Raw genomic sequence first — 17,439 nt, forward strand, 5'->3', positions numbered from 1 at the left:
CGTGGATTGAGACCGCGTGTCAGAGAATGCACTTTAGAGTTTCGTTCTAATTTATGGCTCTCCTAAAGATGATGAAAAGCAGAGAGAAAGGAGATAAAAGCTAACAGATTGAGCAATTAAAGAAAGCTGAAGGGGCTTTTAAAAACACCTCGACTGAGAGGAAATGGACTCAGGAACAACTGGATTAAGTTTATAAACTTTTATTATGAACTCTTCTCTGGATAGCTGAATTTCCTGCAGGGTCTTTCCTCTGGGATGGGGGACTTTAGGAGGTGAATACTGCTGCCAACAGTGTCTATGTATAGTCTTTATTTTCTACATTTAACCCTAAAGAAGTTTGAACTCTAAATACCTAAACAGGGAGTCTGTGCAGGACTTGCAGGACAAAGTTGTGATTGGTAGAGTCCTTGAATTGTTTAGAGATCATCTATACCAGGGATTCTCAACCTGCAACCCCCAAAATAAAGGTGCCAGAGACCGGGGACCCCCACTGTACCTGAAGGTGGCTGAACACAGCCATGAACATTTTAGAATAGTCATGTGGAGACAAGGCCGTACATTAGAGCTTTCTGGGGCCCAGCCAAACTGGGGGCCAGCAAAATCCTGGTACATTGTAAAATTAAACTGTGGTGTTTTAGATTTTACCTGAATAATAACCACTCTTATCAAAGAAACACATTTTAATTCATTTGTGTAGTAAGTAGCCCTCTTAAAAATGTAAAAAAAAAAATAGCTAAAATGGTTTAATAATGGTAAAAGTAGCAGACATGGCTTAGAAGTGCCAAAAAATTGAAAAAAAGTTGCAAAAAATAACCAAAAAATAGGTTAAAGTGTTAAAAAATGGGCATATTAAGTGGTAAAAGAAGATTCAAAAGTGGCTCAAATGGCATTAAAGTGGCAAAAATAGGTGGAAATTTGGTGAAATGGGAAGAAAATTGATATAAACTGGCAAAGAGGGGTTATTTGTGGCAGAAAAAGTCAGAAAGTAGCAAAAATGGGCATATCAAATTATAAAATGTTGCTTAAAAAGTGGTAAAAGTTTATAGTGGCAATAATGTGTCAACAGAGCCAACAATAGGCAGAGATTTTCAAGATTTATTTTAGAAGTGGTAAAAACAGGCAGAAAAAACTTAGAAAGGGTTTAAAATGACAAAAATGGATTATAAGTTGCAAAAATGTGTTAAAATGGGTGAAATTGGCAGGAAATGGATAAAAACGGGTTAAATTTAGGCAAATTGGTGTAAAGTGGCAACAGTGTAATTCAAAACTGTTCTTAGTGTTTTAAGGCTCTGGAGACCCCCTCTCAGTGTCTCGCGACCCCCACGACAGGGTCCGGACCCCAAGGTTGAGAAACCTTGATCTAAACAACAAGGATTAGACTGTGGCTGGCCTTGTCTGACAAAAACATGGTTTATTTGCAGATAAATACAGTGCCTACAAAAAGTATTCTCCCTTGAATGTTTTACCCTTTTGTTGATTTTAGAAATCGATCATGGTCAATAGAGTTTGGCTTTTCCCCCTCTACCTTTACAAGCCTTCCAGGGCCAGCTGCTGAGAAGCACCCCCACAGCGTGATGCTGCTGAGAAGCACCCCCACAGCTTGATGCTGCTGAGAAGCACCCCCACAGCATGATGCTGCCACCAGCGTGCTCTACAGTGGGGATGGTGTGTTTGTGGTGATGTCAGTGTTTGGCGACTAAGAACTTTCTTCCTCTTGACCATGGAGTCTCCCACAGTCCTTTAGGTGAACTCTAGTCCAGACTGAATCTGAGTTTTCTTCAACAGTGTCTTTCTCTTTGCCACTCTCCCATAAAGCTCTGACTGGTGAAGAACCCGGCCAACAGTTGTCTGCAGAGTCTCTCCATCTCAGCTGCTGAAGCTTGGAGCTCCTTCAGAGTAGTCATAGGTGTCTTGGTGTCCTCTCTCACTAGTCTCCTTCTTGCACGCTCACTCAGTTTGTGAGGACGGTCTGATCTAGACAGATTTACACATGTGACATATTCCCTCATTTCTTCATGATGGATTTAACTGAACTCTGGGGGATGATTTTGTTTATTTGTCTTTATGTGCCAGTGATTCTGGTTTTGATTCTGGACGGTGGACAGGATTCCTTCCCATAGAGACCATGATAATGTCTGTATGTTGAAGCATTCAGGAGTATGAACCCTACATGATTATCATGTTTATCAAGGATCCTGAACTTCTCCTTCATAAAACAGGCGTAAAATCCTCATTTCCTGTTCTATTGTTATCATCTTTGACCCTGAACTAGCTAAGGCTTCATACTTTGGTCTAGATGAGTTTTCCAGCTAATAGCTCCTAGCTGTAGTCATCTATAGGCCTCTTTTTCACTATAAAAATCCATTACTCAATACCAGTAAAGCCTACTACTTTTATGGCTTTTAGACACGGGTAGAAACTCAAATATTAATCTGGCTGTACATAAGTCTTTGAAAAAAAGCTCACAGGAAGAACAGGCCCTCATGGATTTGATGGAAACCAACTCAGATCACTAACTATCCTCCTCCTGTTGCTTTCATGGGTACAGAAACCAAGCTCTGTTCAGTTTAACATAAACCAGTTCTCACTGACAGTCAGTAACAAACTTTAATCTGCAGAAACAGATCCACTGCTGGGAGAGAGTGAACTTCTGTTAGACAGAAACATTTAACACATTCAGGACTTTATCGGCCTCCTCCAGCGCCCTGAGGAGGAGGAGGAGGAGGAGGAGGAGGAGGAGGAGGAGGAGGAGAGGTTTGTTTCATTAGACGGAGGAAGGGCTCCTGTATCAGATCACAGCTGTAATAAGAGAGCAGAGCCACCTGTGATTACAGCTACCTCATAAAGACAGCCTGAGCCTCTGAGTCTGTGTGAGTGTATCAGACAGGAGGAAATGCTCTCAGGTGGTAATTACCTGCAGAGGCTCGGTTTAACCACCTCTCACCTCGGGACGGATCGAGCCGCTCTCTGAGTCTGCTGCTGAAACAAAATCCTTGCAGTTCTAACATCGAGGAGTTTCCTGGACTAAGGATTTACATAGTCAGATCTAAAAGCTGTTCTTTTTACCACTGACAAGCTGAGATGGTTAATTCAAATGTGTGAAAACATTTAGTAAAAAAAAAATCAAATTTAACAAAAGTTTCCACTCATTATTAAGATCTCATAATACAGTTTACATTTAAAAAGCACCAGCTTCACAGGGGTGTCAAACTCAATCACAGCAGGGGCCGGATTCTGGATTCAGGTCTAACCTGAGGGCCTAACAGGGTCAACATTAAACCACAACTGTCAACCTCATTTACACCAGTAAAAAAATATGAAAAAACAGCACTGATGATAAATCATTTGGAAATTAAAAAAGTAAAAATGATAAGTTTAAAGGCTCAAATCTGAGATAAAAATTCAAATGTATTACTTCAAAAGATCAGAACAGGATATTAAGAATAGAAAAATAATGTTTTTAAAGAGCAAATATATGAGGAGAAAGTCGAAATCATACGTTTGAAAGGTCAAAATATGAGATCAAATATACAATCATGAGTTTAAAAGTCAAAATATGACTTAACCTTTTAAGCGCCAAAGCCACAGTATTGCGACGAGCAATATTGCTGAATTAAACAGGCTGTAGCTGCAAATATGAAGCCTAATGTTGTTACTACTTTACACCAGGAGATGGTGGACGTGAGTTACTTCAATCCCAGCAGCATCTGTGGGCCTGTTTTGGGGAAAGAGAGTTTGATAGACGCACCGCCGGTTGAGGAGACGAGGAAGTGATAGAAGTGGTTGTAGTCGGTGCGTAAACGAGAGAAAGAGAGCGAACTGTAGACAGAATACTCACGATGCCGGGAGGAATAGTGAAATATTTACCCCTGTGACGATGATGTTCAGTCGTCCGGTGAGACCAAGACTGCCAGTGTGTCGGAGCCACAGTGACTCTGTGTGCCATGAGAGTCCACCAGCAGCACATACCGAAGCCGATGCTTTTCTTCACCAGGGCTGGGGTGGGAGTAATCGGCAAATGCCGATGAGGGGACGTGGTGGGGGTTTCAGGGGTGGTCAATACACGACGTTCAGTTGTCCGGTGAGACCGAAACTGCCGTGCGTCTGTGAGCAGCCACTGCGAGTCTGTGCACCATGAGAGTCCACAAGCAGCACATACCGAAGCCGATGTTTTTCCTCACCGTGGCCGGGGTGGGGACATGGTGGGGGTTGCAGGGGTGGTCAAAACACAAATATTGATGGAAGTAGCAGAAATTAAAAAAACACCATGGAGGTAGGGCAGATGTGGTAGAAGCAGTGGCGGTGGAGGCCGCTTGGTGACGTCAGAATATGTAAATTAGATGAGTGAATTTACTCCCTCAACAAACTTTGGGTCATACTGAAGATTGTTCTCATTTACAGTATGCCTTTATCTCTAACCACTTTCAAGCTACAGCCTTTTGAAATCTTTACATCACAACTGAATATTTTCTTGAAAAAACTGTGGCACCTAAAGGGTTAAAATTTTAAATTGTGAGTCTGATAGGGCTCAATATGGGATTAAAAAGCCAAAACTTATGAGTTGAAAATGTCAATATGAGCTAGAATTCAAAATGATGAATTAAAATGTGGGAGTGTAAAAGGTCAAAATATGGTATAAAAAGTACAAATTATTCATTCAAAATTTCAAAATATGAGGAAAGAAATAAAATCATGTTTTTAAAAGTCAAAATATGGGATGAAAAAGCCAAAGTAAGGTGTTGAAACATTCAAAATAAGACTTAAAATATAAAATTGGGAATCTAAAAGATAAAAATGTGACATATAAAATCTAAATTCTGAGTATGCAATGAAAAGTCAAAATCATAAGTTTGAGTCGTAATCTTGAGTTGTAAAATTGAAAATATGAAATAAAACATACTATTTTCTTTCCCAACATTTTTAGTTTTTATGAAATCACTTTGTCAGATTTTTATGGTTTAACAAGGATATTTTAAATAATCAAGTTGAAGTTTACATTTTTATACTGGAGGAAATCTGCAGACCTCATACTGGTGGGACAGTTATAATACAAATATGGTATGATCTTGCGGGCCGGATATAATTGTTTCACGGGCCAGATTTGGCCCCCGGGCCTTGAGTTTGACAACTGTGCTTTAGTATAAAATTGATACATTCATGAGAACATTTTCTCTAATTAAGACTTTTATCCTAACCTTGCAAAGCAGATGGATACGCCGTTTCCATGTTTCTCACTGGTGAATCCTTGCAAAGCTCCCATCTGAACCGTTTTGGCCTGGTTAGAAAGTGACAGGACCAATCAGCGACAAGGGGCAGTACTTTCAGGCGCAGTGGAGTCATGACGTAAGCAAGCAGCAACAAGAGGCCAGTGCAATTATGGTGGAAGAGATTAGCGTGGATGCTGCTAAAGCACCAGTTTTATCAGAACTTGACGACATTTCTTCGTTAAAAGAAGAACAAAGAAAACAAAGAACAGCAGTGAGTTGTTTTCTTTTCAAAAACGACAAAAGTCGTGTACTGACATGAGCCCGTAAAGATGTGACAGACAGATCGTTCATCCAGTCACCCTCTGAGTTTTTTTCAAAGGCTCTGCCCTTTCCCAAACACCGTCTGTGAGAGGTTTACCAGGTGGATGTGTGAAACACATCCATCTGACTTGCCAGGTTACTTTTGTCCCCCACTTTTCAAACATGCTCACCTGGCTGTTTTCATCTTATTCTGCAGGACCAGTGGGGTCACGTGGAGGAGATTGAGCTGGTGAATGATGGATCTGGTTTGGGTTTCGGCATCGTGGGAGGGAAGACGAGCGGCGTGGTGGTCAGGACGCTTCTCCCCAACAGTGTGGCCGACAAGGTGAGTGAACTTCACCTGCCCAGAGAGTCTTTATAACAGCTGCGACACACAATCATTTATGTAAATAACCTGGAACAGGTGACGCATCTATAAAAGCAGAAATAGAGATGTATCAGTCCAGGAGAAAGTTTGAAGCCTGAGCATTTTAAGACTGAGCGACAATTTGGAGATGGCTCAGAGGAATCGTTTAGTGAGAACATTCTAGGCTACCTAGGGAACACTGATTTACACTATATTCTACTGACAGTTAACGTTCTTCCACAAACACTAGAGCAGGGGTGTCAACCTCAGTCACAGCAGGATTCTGGATTCAGGTCTAACCTGAGGGCCTAACAGGGTCCCCTTTTTAATCAGAAACTGTCAACCTCATTTCGTCAGAGATATAATATAAAACAAAACATAGCACTGATGATAAAAGTTTGACATTTAAAAAGTTAAAAAGATAAGTCAAAAGGCTCACAATCTGAGAAAAGTAAATTTATTAGTTCAAAAAGGTCAAAACATTAAATTAAAATTGAAAAATAATGTTTTTTAAAGGCAGATATATTAAAAAGAAAGTCAAAGTCATGAGTTTAAAAAGTCAAAATATGAAATAAAATTTGTAATCATGAAATTAAAAGTCAAAATCTGATTCAAAATTTTGAATTGTTAGTCTAAAAGGTCAAACTATGGGATTATGAAGTCAAAGTTTGAGGTTGAAAATATGAGATAAAATACAAAATAATTGGTTAAAAAGGTGAAAATATAAATAAAAATTTGAATTATGAATCTTAAAGCTCAAAATATTGTATGAAAAGTCAAAATCATGAGTTGAAATGCTCAAAATCCTAAGTTTGAGTCCTAATTGTGAGATGCTAAATTGAAAATGTGAAATTAAAACACAAATTCATTCCTTTTCCCACATTCCTGACTTCTTATCTAAATATTTTTACTCTTTACTTTTTCAGGTTTTATGACTTAACAAGGATATCTTAAATCATCAAGGATAAGTTCACATTTTTATACTTGAGGAAATCTGCAGACCTCATGATGGGTCAATTAGAACAGAAATATGTGATCAGCTTGCGGGACGTATTTAATGCCTGTTTCAGACTGGGAGCGTGTTTTGCTGCTTGGGTGTGTCACACGTGTCAGCTCTGGCTGCTGACGGTGCAGCTTTCACACAGGGCACGAGTTTGCTGCGTGTCAGTCGCATTTTTCTGCTCTCAAAGCCCTGTCCTTCTTCACGAGTTTTACCTGAATAAAACCCCCCTGCAAGCTTTTTGATTCAGCGTATTGAGGAAGTAAGTCGGGAACTATTCAAAATAAAAGCATTCTGGAGTTTCTCTACAGAAATACTAAACCAGGCTTTTAATTTGAAAAGCACAAACCACAAAAGCACTCATACAGTGTTTATCTTTCCTGTGACATATTCTACCAGTCTGGAGACATAAAGCTTCACTTTAGAGAACAACTTTATCAAACAGGCGCATTTAAGCTTGTGGCCTTCCTCAGGGTTATCAAGAAACACATTGTAAACATATTCTATGTGCATATTTGCCACAATGTTGTAAATATTGCTCTCCATTTATCATTTTCCTGTCTAATATGGTCCACAGCAACATGCAGTGCACGGAAATAATAGGCGAGACTTCGAATCTCTCAACTCTCCGCGCCTGAGCCAGGCGTATCAGCCACGAAGAGACGTGGTGCACATGCAGGCAGTCTGAAAGCCCTGACTTGTTAACATGCAATCCAACTGAAAATCCACACGTGTCACGGTCGAGAGGTGCGCGTCATGCTCCCAGTCTGAAACTGGCTTCACTGTTCCACGGGCAGATTTGGCACTAGTGCAGAAGAGAAGGCGCCCTATACCGAGGTCTCAGTCCTTGCTGCAGGGGTCCCAGGTTTGACTCTCAGTCCTGATGCATGTCTTCTCCTACTTCGGTGAAAAAGCTCTTAAAACACTGATCATCAACTGGTGGCCTGGGGGCCAAATCAGGCCCCCCAAAGCTTCCTGTCTGGCCCCCAGAAGACCGTCAGAAAAGCAGGAAAAGAAAATTTGGTCATAAGAGTATCTTCTGGCTTTAAATGTGTGCAGCTGTTAAATCCACCCCAAAAGCAATTAATATTCAAATAGTTTTAGAATAACTTCACATTTGATCTGTTTTTATAGAAATTCACTTGTCAGCTATTATTAGTAGATATTTAAAAATGTTTTAAAACTGGCAAAAATGGCCAGATAAAGTGGTGAAAACAGATTTAGAGTGGCAGAAACTGGCGAAAAGCATCCAATGGGGTTGTGGAGTGGCACAAAGGGACAAAAACTTGCAGAAAGATGGTGTAAAGAGGTTAACATGTGGCAAAACATTAATATGAAAGGAAAAAAGGGGCAAAAAGTATAGCAAAAATGGGTTAAAAGTGGCAAAACAGACAAAAAGAGGCAAAAGTGGATAAAGGAGGGATAAGACAGGCAAGAAAAGTGGTTTATAGGAGTTAAAGAATGGCAAAAAAATTGTGTTGAAGAGGCGAAAAAAATTGCAAAAAATATCAAAAAGAGGTAAAAGTGGCAAAATGATGCAAAAATAGCAAATAGCCAAGCAGTGAAAAGGCAAAAAAGTGGGTTAAAGAGTGATAAAAAAGCAAAAAGTGGCAAAAATGGGTTAAAAATTGCCAAAATGTTGCAGAAATTGCAGAATGAAGTAGTGAAATAGTGAAAAGTGTGAACCATGAGTTAATATTGGTGTTAAATCATAATTATGAGGGACCATTCTCTGGGATTTTCAGGAGCCCAGCCAACTCTGTGGGCAGGTCTGTCTCCTTGTGGTCTACGGCATTATATATCAGGACAGATCTCACTGGTAATGCCTAAAAATGTCCTACGTTTTGAAAGAAAATACTAATACTAATAAAATAATATGTTAATCAGAACAAAATATTGATTTAATTTTTCTTTATTTGGAAGTCTGGCCCCCAGAGACTCTGTCAAGAATAAATCTGGCCCCTTGTGCAGATGTACTTGATGACCCCTGCCCTAAACCTCTAAAAGAACCCCCGAGCATAACAAGGATTTTTTTCTTTACATATAAAGCAGTTAATACAGGACATGGTATGAGAACAGACTGCAGGCAGAAGTAGGACTGGAGGAGGAATTATCACCTTTTAAGTGGATTAATTAGATCAATTAGACTAAGTGAACACAATTAATTTCCCTGCAGTAGAGTGGACACGGCTTCCACACTCGACATATTTAAACAAAGTTTTCTAGAACATTTCCTGTCTGACTCTTTGAGTTAAGACTGAGGATTTTAAAGTCTTAAACACAGAAATGGGACATTGTTCTTTCACTTTTAACTTTCACTGTAGTTTTTCTTCATCCATCTTTTCGTATAATTTTTAGTCTCTTTCCTTCATGTTTCTCCATTCCTTTCCAAATTCAGTTTCCTTTCATGTCTCATGTTTTATTTCATCTTTGCTTTCCTTTTTCTTTTCTTTCTTCTAACAAAATATTCTGATCAGAAAGTTGTTAGACCATCACTTTTTTCAATGCTATACTTCATCCTGATGCCACAGTCATCTAAGTTCATTTTTATCCTCATCAATGTGCACTCAGTATCATGACAAGGTGAATTTTAGATTTTTTTTGTAGATTTATTGAAAACTAAAGGCTGAAATGTCACATTGACACAAGTATTCAGAGCCTTTCCAACAAATCTGTGAATGTAGCTCAGGTTCCTCCATGCCTCTGATCTTTGCTGAAAAAATCTGTATGAGTTTTTATTCCAAAGCAGCTGAATGGTTTTATTTTCACTTTTGATATTGATGCATTATTGTGTTGATTACTTCCCCCTTTTCCTTCCAATCAGGACGGACGTCTCCGTACAGGTGACCACATCCTTCACATCGGGGGCACGCCCACCAACGGCCTCACCAGCGACCAGGTGGTCAAGGTGCTGCAGGGCTGCGGGAGTCACGTGACAATGCTGATCGCCAGGGATCCTCGGGGCCCAAGGTCTTCAGGCCCGCTTCCTCCACCACCTCCAGACTCCGCCCCCATCTCCTCTTTACCCCCCAGACTACCAGAGCTACCTCCACAACGCCGGCTCAGCAAGACAGTGAGGAAACACTGGTGGTGGACATATGGACATAAAACTGAAACAGTCGCTGCATCACAGCTAATTTTTTCTCTGTTTAATTTTAGCCTAACCTGGAGGGATATGAGATCCATGAGGTCTCTCTAACCAAAAAGGACGGTCAGAGCCTCGGCATCTCCATCGTCGGCTACAATCCGCTGACCAGAGAAGGTAGGGGAGGAATTTAAGACACCAAAACACAGCAGAAGGAACATAAGAAGCACTGAAAACATGATGGCCAGCTGCATTAGGAACCAAAGACAACAACAGTTCATTAAAGCTGGAAGGGAATGTTTCTGAAATCAACGTTCTTTCCCCTTCCGATGCTTGGTTTGAACTTCAGCTCACACTCTCGACCCTTTCTCTACATGTCTGAATGCTTTGGTAGCTGCCATGTGATTGGCTGTTTAGATAGTTGCATTAATAAAACAAAAACATTACAGAGATAAAAGTTTTTTTCTGGGCAAATCTGAACTCCCTCTTTCCTCTCTTTGATCAGATGCTGTTGGAGTTTTTGTGAAACACGTGGTTCCTGGCAGCGCTGCAGATCAGAGCGGAAACATCCGGGTCCATGACCGTCTGATCGCTGTAATAACTCAATCTTTGTGTCCAAATTCACATCCAGAGTCTTTGTTTTCTGCCTGGCTGTTCATTTATCAAGGCTCTTGACGATCCTTAAAAGGTCTTAAATTAGATTATGCATTTTAAGGCCCTAACATGCCTTTAAAATTATATTATAGCATGTGAGGGGCTTTAAACTTGACTGAGATGTGTGAATACTAACCCAGGACGTATTTAGGCCTTTTTTGGGCTTGTTGGTTCATTTCCTGTGTTTTTTAGAATTATTGTGTTGACTATGTTAATGCTAACAGCTTATATTTTTGAGGATATGTTTTTTTTCCAACAGAATTTTTTTAATGTTACTCTCAAAACCTGTAACAGGTCAATAACTAGAAAAGCACTCAGAGAGTGCAGACCTCCGCCATTAACCCTATCTCCCAATAGTGAAGAATCCTTTAAAAAATCTTGAGTATGACCCAGACTTTGTGATGGGAGTAAGTTCAGTCATCTGATTTGCATATTCTGACATCACCAGGCAGCCTCCACCACCGTTGGCTGTGCGTTTTCTCCCATGGCTTCTACTCTAGGCTTCTACCACGTCTCTACCTCCACGGTGTTTGTCATTATCGATCTCCGTCACTATTCGCGATGTTTTGAAACCCCCCCAAGATATCGCCACAACGTCTCTATGTGCCCCCACCATGGCGTTCGCCGATTACTCCCTCCCCGGTAGTGTGGGAGCACAGTGAGGTAAAGCATTGGCTTCACTACGTGTGGACTGTCATGGCAGATGCATTGCCTGCCGGTTCCAACAGACGCATTGACAGTCTCACCCATGGTCTCACCAGTCGACTGAAAGTCATGGCAGGGGGTGAATATTCCTCTATTCCTCCCAGCATTGTGAGTATTCTCACTACAGTTCGCTGTCTTTCTCTCTGTCATGCTCCGACTTGTCTCCTCAACCGGGCATGTCTTCCAAACTCTATAAACTCCAAAACTTTGAATAGAAACACACCCAAAAATGCTGCTGGGATTGAAGTTACTCATGTCCGCCATCTCCTGGTGTAAAGTGGTAACAGCGCAGACCTCCGCCATTAGCCCTATCTCCCAATTGTAAAGAATCCTTTAAAAAATTCCTGGATCAGTCCCAAAATCTAATCAGTTCTTCCTAATGCCATTTCTGACATTTCCTGAAAATTTCGTCAAAATATGTCCATAGGTTTTTGAGTTATGTTGCTAACAAACTAACTAACAAACCCTGTCGATCACATAACCTCCTTGGTGGAGGTAATAATCTCTGTAGACTTCTTAGATCCACTTAGGAGTTGGTGACCAAAAGTGTCCCATTCAATCTTATTAAAACAACAATTTTTGATCTTCCAACCAGCACAGTAAAATATCATACATTTATGATCCTAGGCTTTCATTCCTGAGTCTGAGCTTCAAATTAAGTTCATTACCAAATGTCATTTGTTATGAGGGGAATTCAAATGCTTTTTTCTGGATTCTTATAGAGTTACTGTTATAAAAATGTATTAAAATCTTAAAATTGAAAAACATATTAATGCATGAAAATCAAAGTTGTTGCCCATTTTTAAGATTTTGAAGGCTATAATAATGATCTTCAAGGAAAATAAATTTGCATGTAGAATATGAAGAACATTTCATTTTTTGTGAGTTTTTACATTATAACTGGGAATGCAATGGCAAAATTTCTAAGAAAAAATAAAGATTTGATAGTAACCCTCCTGAGCTCAGTCGTGCAAACAAGAAGAAATATATGCAACCCACAGTTAAATAACTTTTGAACCATAAATGACAGCCACTGACTTGTTTTTCCTGTAAAAGCTCTCCATTGTGCCGTTCTAATGGTGCTATCCACGCATTTGTAGCTCTCACAGAACGTTTTCTAGCAAGTTTGGAACTTGGCTGACATTTTAGGGCTTTTAAAGATTAGATCCACACCAGCAAATGCCATTCGCCTCATTGTGTGTTTGTATCCCAGAATGCATTGTGACTGGGCTGTGACAATGAATCACAGGCTGTTCCATCGTTGCGTTTTGCCAAACAGTGCATGTGTACAGACTTAGAAATTGTAGAAGAGAGCCTGAATGAGTCATAATAGAGAGAAAGAGACACAGAGAGGCTGTGACGTGTCCCTCTGTGTCTCTGCAGACAGGAACTACTTTGAATAATGACTCTAAGGACTTTTTTGGTATGAGTGTGAATATTTTGAAGGCATGTTGTCACAGAGTGATATTTTTTTTAATTTTTTGGTCCCCAAGAGATGAGAGAACAAGTCTGTGCAAAATAAAACCTCCTGGTGTTAACCCTTTGATGCCTGATAACTCAAATAATAGCTGGAAAATTCTATTTTTTTTTAAACTCACGTGTTTTTAACCTTCTACTTAAATCCAAAAAAAGAAAAATTGCCATAAAATTTAGCATATATTCTTTTTGTATCATATTTATTACATAAGGCATATTGGCAAATGATAATCCACTGGAAGGCATTTTTATCATTTACCAGATTGCATTTAAAATGTTATTTAGTAATTCATGGATCATGTTGATTAGATAGAGGTCTCATAAAAGTGTGTATCAAATATGATACAGCAGGCATTAAGGGGTTCATGTTTACTGAGTTTGATACACAAAAATCTTAGAGTTTTAATTTCCATTTTGTTTCTTGTTTCTTGTTTCTCTTTTGTCTTCATAGTCCCATAACGGTTTTGTTTTTAAAGTTCCAGTGACATTACTGCATCACACATATTCTTAAAGCCCAGGCTGTCCTGGAGAAAAGGGTGTCTAGAGCTTGACTGTGCAGTACAGCAGGGGTTTTCAGAGTGTGTGAGATTGAGCCTCCCCTGAGAGAAGTTTACTCATTCGGTGGACCCCCACCCACATAAAAGTTCAGACTGAAAAAAACCTTAACCATATTTTAAACATTTATTTCTAATTTTAAATATTTTTATAATTTTTATATCTTTGATTTTTTGGTCTGCAAATGTTCTTAAACATCCGTCTTTACCAGGTAATCCGTTTTTTTGTTTCAGTAATGAATTTATTGCCAATACTACCTGATTATTCTGCTCTGATAATCCTTAAAGCAGCGTTACTCAACCAAGGAGCCAAACTGCTGAAAAATACCTTTGCAAGAGTTAAAATATAAGGGGTGAAAAGTGGCAAAAACAGCTTAAAGTAACAATAAAAATAAGTTAAAGATGGCAAAAATGGTCAAAAAGCAGCAAAAATTGTAAAAATGGGCAAAAATGAGGATAAATAGTGAAAAAAAGATGAGTGAGAAGTGACAAAAAAAATTAGTAACAGGTGGCAAAAACAAGGCAAAAAATTGAGTAAAAAAATGGGTATATAGCAGTCAAGAGTGGCAAAAATGGGCAAAAAGTAGGAAAAAAGTGGTATTTAATGACCAAAAAGTAGCTTAAATGGATGAAAAGTGTCAAAAAATGGTAAAAAGGGGCAAAAAAGTTTCAGTTTTTAAGGTTTTCTGGGAGAATAATATTTAAAATTAAGACATCAAAGTGCTACTAATAATCACAAATCACACGTTAAGTATCACTGCCTTACAGTAACTATAAGTCTATTCATTTAGCTCCATGCACAGCAGAAGTTCGCAAAGCAAATCACTTTTGTTTTTTTTTTTTTCCTGTTTTATGGTTCCGCGCCTCTCCTGAAGCTCTGTGGAAGCTCTGTCCCGCCTCACACTTTGAAAACCGCTGCACTACAGGGTTGATGTTTTACAAGCCCTTTAAGACAAAAAGTCCAGGAGATACTAAATGGTTGCAAAAATAGCACAGTCCTCAGAGGGTTAATGATCAGATTTTATTAAACAATTAATATTATAAGGGGGAATTAAAACATGTAAATATTTTTAAACATATATTTATTGAATTTTTCATAATAATACAGAAAAAGGTCACTAAATTACATATTAATTGTAGAAGGTCCATATGACGAATGAGAAGAACTTAAAAGTAGATCACAACTCCACCATACGTTATCGAGCTGGCTCTTGAAAAAAAGCAGAATGACCTTAAAGACACATTGATTCCCAGTGCAATAAAACCTCAACACTGGGCAATAACAACAACAAAAAACAACAATAAAACATGTTAATATTTTCATTTACATTATATCCATTTTGATCCTCAACACCCCGAGTGTATTTATTGAAATCTTCGAAATGAAATATAAATTGGCTTTGATTGGGTATTATATTTTATTTTAAAATCAGTGCACCAACAACTCAGGATCGTAGGAGTCCTTTATATTTTTCCAGCGTATTTTATTTGTTGTAAAAGTCAACTTTTCTTCTTATTTTTAATATTTTTTGAGTATTTTCTTTTTGTAACTCTTTGTTGTCTTTCTTCCTTCTCAGTTGGACGGCGTCAGCCTCCACGGTCTGACCAATGAGGAGGTTCTGGAGGTGATGAAGCAGACAGGTCAGACCGTCGTTCTCTCTGTGGTCAGGAAGAAACCACGAGCCATGGAGAGATCTCTGGACAAAGGTACATAACGGAGGGTTGTCTCTCTATTTGTGTATTTCCCTCAAACTTTCTGGTCCAGTAGAGTACACAGTCACTCCTGTTTTCACTGTCAGAGACCGGTGTTAAAATAAAGAACCTGTGGTGTCTTTCTGCTCGGGTACCAAGCTTAGAGAGGCTGGAGGCTTGCTTACAACCTTACTTACCAGGTTAGGGTAGAGTTGGCTGAAGAGCAAGCAGGATCAGGTTTTACAGTTCCAAACTGGACTGCTCTTTAAACTCTACATCATCCCTCTCATTTATAGCCTTGTTCAATGTTTCAATGATCCAGTCACCCTCCACATTTGCACAGATGGATGTGAATATTCTCTGCACTATAAAATTCTTTTAATAATGATTTGAATTCACTGAAATCTTTAAATAAATGAGCAAAAGTGCAGACAAACGGTGAAAGTTTGAAATGAAGAGTTCAGTACTTAGAGGACCACCGGCGGTAACGTTCTCCTGTGTTGAAGAAGTTAACTCTCAGTGTTAAACTTACCAGAGTTTTGTTTCCTCCTCTCCTCTGTGTCTCAGCCTCTCTGCCTCTGTCCTCTCTCAGATTAAGATGACAAATTTGTTTTCAACCGGCTGTAATTTTCCCAAACTCTGCACTGAAACTCCGATTCTTCCTCCACCAGTGAAAGATTAATTCACCCGGTTCAGGGTCATTTTTTTGTCTTGCGATCGGCCGGCGGCCTGCTCTGGTCAGCCTGCAGGCCAGAGAGAAACAAGAGAGTTTTAGAAAAAGGAAGAGGAGAGCAGCTCTTATCTGCCGCAGACCATTTTTATTTCATTACTGAGAAAAACAATGAGCCGCTGAGTTCAGCCGGAAGTCTCGCTTGGTTTTATTCTGGTCACTTCTGTGGCTCTCTTATCTGCACGCACTTCTGATGAGTATGACAGCAAAACAAACTGCAATTTTACACATCTCCAACTTTAACCAGGAGTCAGGAGGTCAGAGCGTCCTCAACCTGCAGAGAGCCGAACACGGGATGTTAAAGGGCTGAAGCAAGGGAATGGAAACTGTGGAGAGGGGTTGTCATGATGCCAGACTTTTAAACTTAAATATGATGCAAGGAAAAACCAATTTAGATTCAAACCATGGGGAGACAGTAGAAGAGGGGAATTTCTTCTTTAATTTTTCAAGTTTGTAGCTGAATTCTTGCACACTGTCTAAATTTAAATCAAGCCACGCCCTGTCTTAATTTCCAATGCCCTTATTCAAGTCCACCCCTTACCTCCGTTTTACACATACTACAGCTGCACCACGCACTAAAGCAAAGCGCTCCCTCATTAGCCAATCGGAGCAGTTCCACTGCCCGCTCCCATCCAGCTCCAGCACATCCCAGAAGTGGCGCTCCACTTTCCTGGAGAAACACAGAATTTACGTCAATCCACGTAGAGCAGATCGATCCAAACAGCAGGAAAAACGTGCAAAACAACCGATCAGCTTCAAAAAACAACACAGTGCACAGACTCCTGATAAGAAATACCACCATATCTATACAACATTACGTCTCATCCTGCAGCACAAGCAAAAGGTCATCGGGAGGTCAGAGGGTCACAGAGCTGCAACAGCAGCTTTGACAAGGAAAAGTTAACTTTTGAGGAGGAAAACCACAGAATTTAACGTGAAACCACACAATCTTTGTAGCAAGCATAAACCTTTTAAAGGGGACAGATTATGCAAAAATCAATTTTATTAGGCTTTTCTAACAAAAATGTGTGTCCCTGGTCTGTCTACAATCCCCCCAAGAATCAGAAACACCCCCAGTGGGTTACCCTGCTGACTTTGTTCTGGAAGATTTATGGTTCGAATCCCAGTCAGGTCCTAAACTTTGGATTAAAGTGTCTGTAACATTGTAACATCAGAAAAAAAATTAAAATGTCAATGTATAAGATAAAAAGTCAACATAATAAATTGAAAAGGTCAAAATGTGAGATTAAAAATAATAATAAATTTACAAAGTGAAAATATGATATAAAAATTCAGAATTCAAAATTGAAAAAGCTAAAATTAGTAGATAAAGTCAGAATTATAAGTTGAAAAGGTTAAAATATGAGATTAAAAGTCAATATAATAAATGTAAAAATATGAAATAAAAGCCCAAATAATCAATTGAAGTCATAATTATGCAATGCAAAATTGAAAATATGAAATGAAAACACAAATGAATTTCTTTTTCCATGTTTCTTTTTGTCTAATTATTTTTACTCTTTATTTTTTTCACATTTTTATGACTTAATGATATTTGATATCTTTACAGTTCTGTCTACCTTTTTTAACTGGAGGAAATCTGCAGACCTCAGACTTAAGGCCTGGGGGCCAAATCCGACCTGTGGAACGCGAGATCAGAACATATTTG

The 17,439-nt window shown here is 39.2% G+C and overlaps 1 protein-coding gene across 2 annotated transcripts in view; it reads left to right on the forward strand.

Moving 5' to 3' along the window:
• patj (PATJ crumbs cell polarity complex component) overlaps positions 1 to 17,439 on the forward strand; it is a 207,865-nt gene that overhangs the window by 22,768 nt on the left and 167,658 nt on the right. For both annotated transcript variants that reach the window (XM_041791897.1, XM_041791898.1), the window contains exons 7-11: positions 5,725 to 5,853; positions 9,699 to 9,947; positions 10,034 to 10,136; positions 10,465 to 10,553; positions 14,926 to 15,055. In XM_041791897.1, the coding sequence (XP_041647831.1) occupies positions 5,725 to 5,853; positions 9,699 to 9,947; positions 10,034 to 10,136; positions 10,465 to 10,553; positions 14,926 to 15,055 (700 nt within the window). The remainder of the gene's footprint in view (positions 1 to 5,724; positions 5,854 to 9,698; positions 9,948 to 10,033; positions 10,137 to 10,464; positions 10,554 to 14,925; positions 15,056 to 17,439) is intronic.

This window comes from Cheilinus undulatus, linkage group 7 (assembly GCF_018320785.1).
Source record: "Cheilinus undulatus linkage group 7, ASM1832078v1, whole genome shotgun sequence".
NCBI lineage: Eukaryota > Metazoa > Chordata > Actinopteri > Labriformes > Labridae > Cheilinus > Cheilinus undulatus.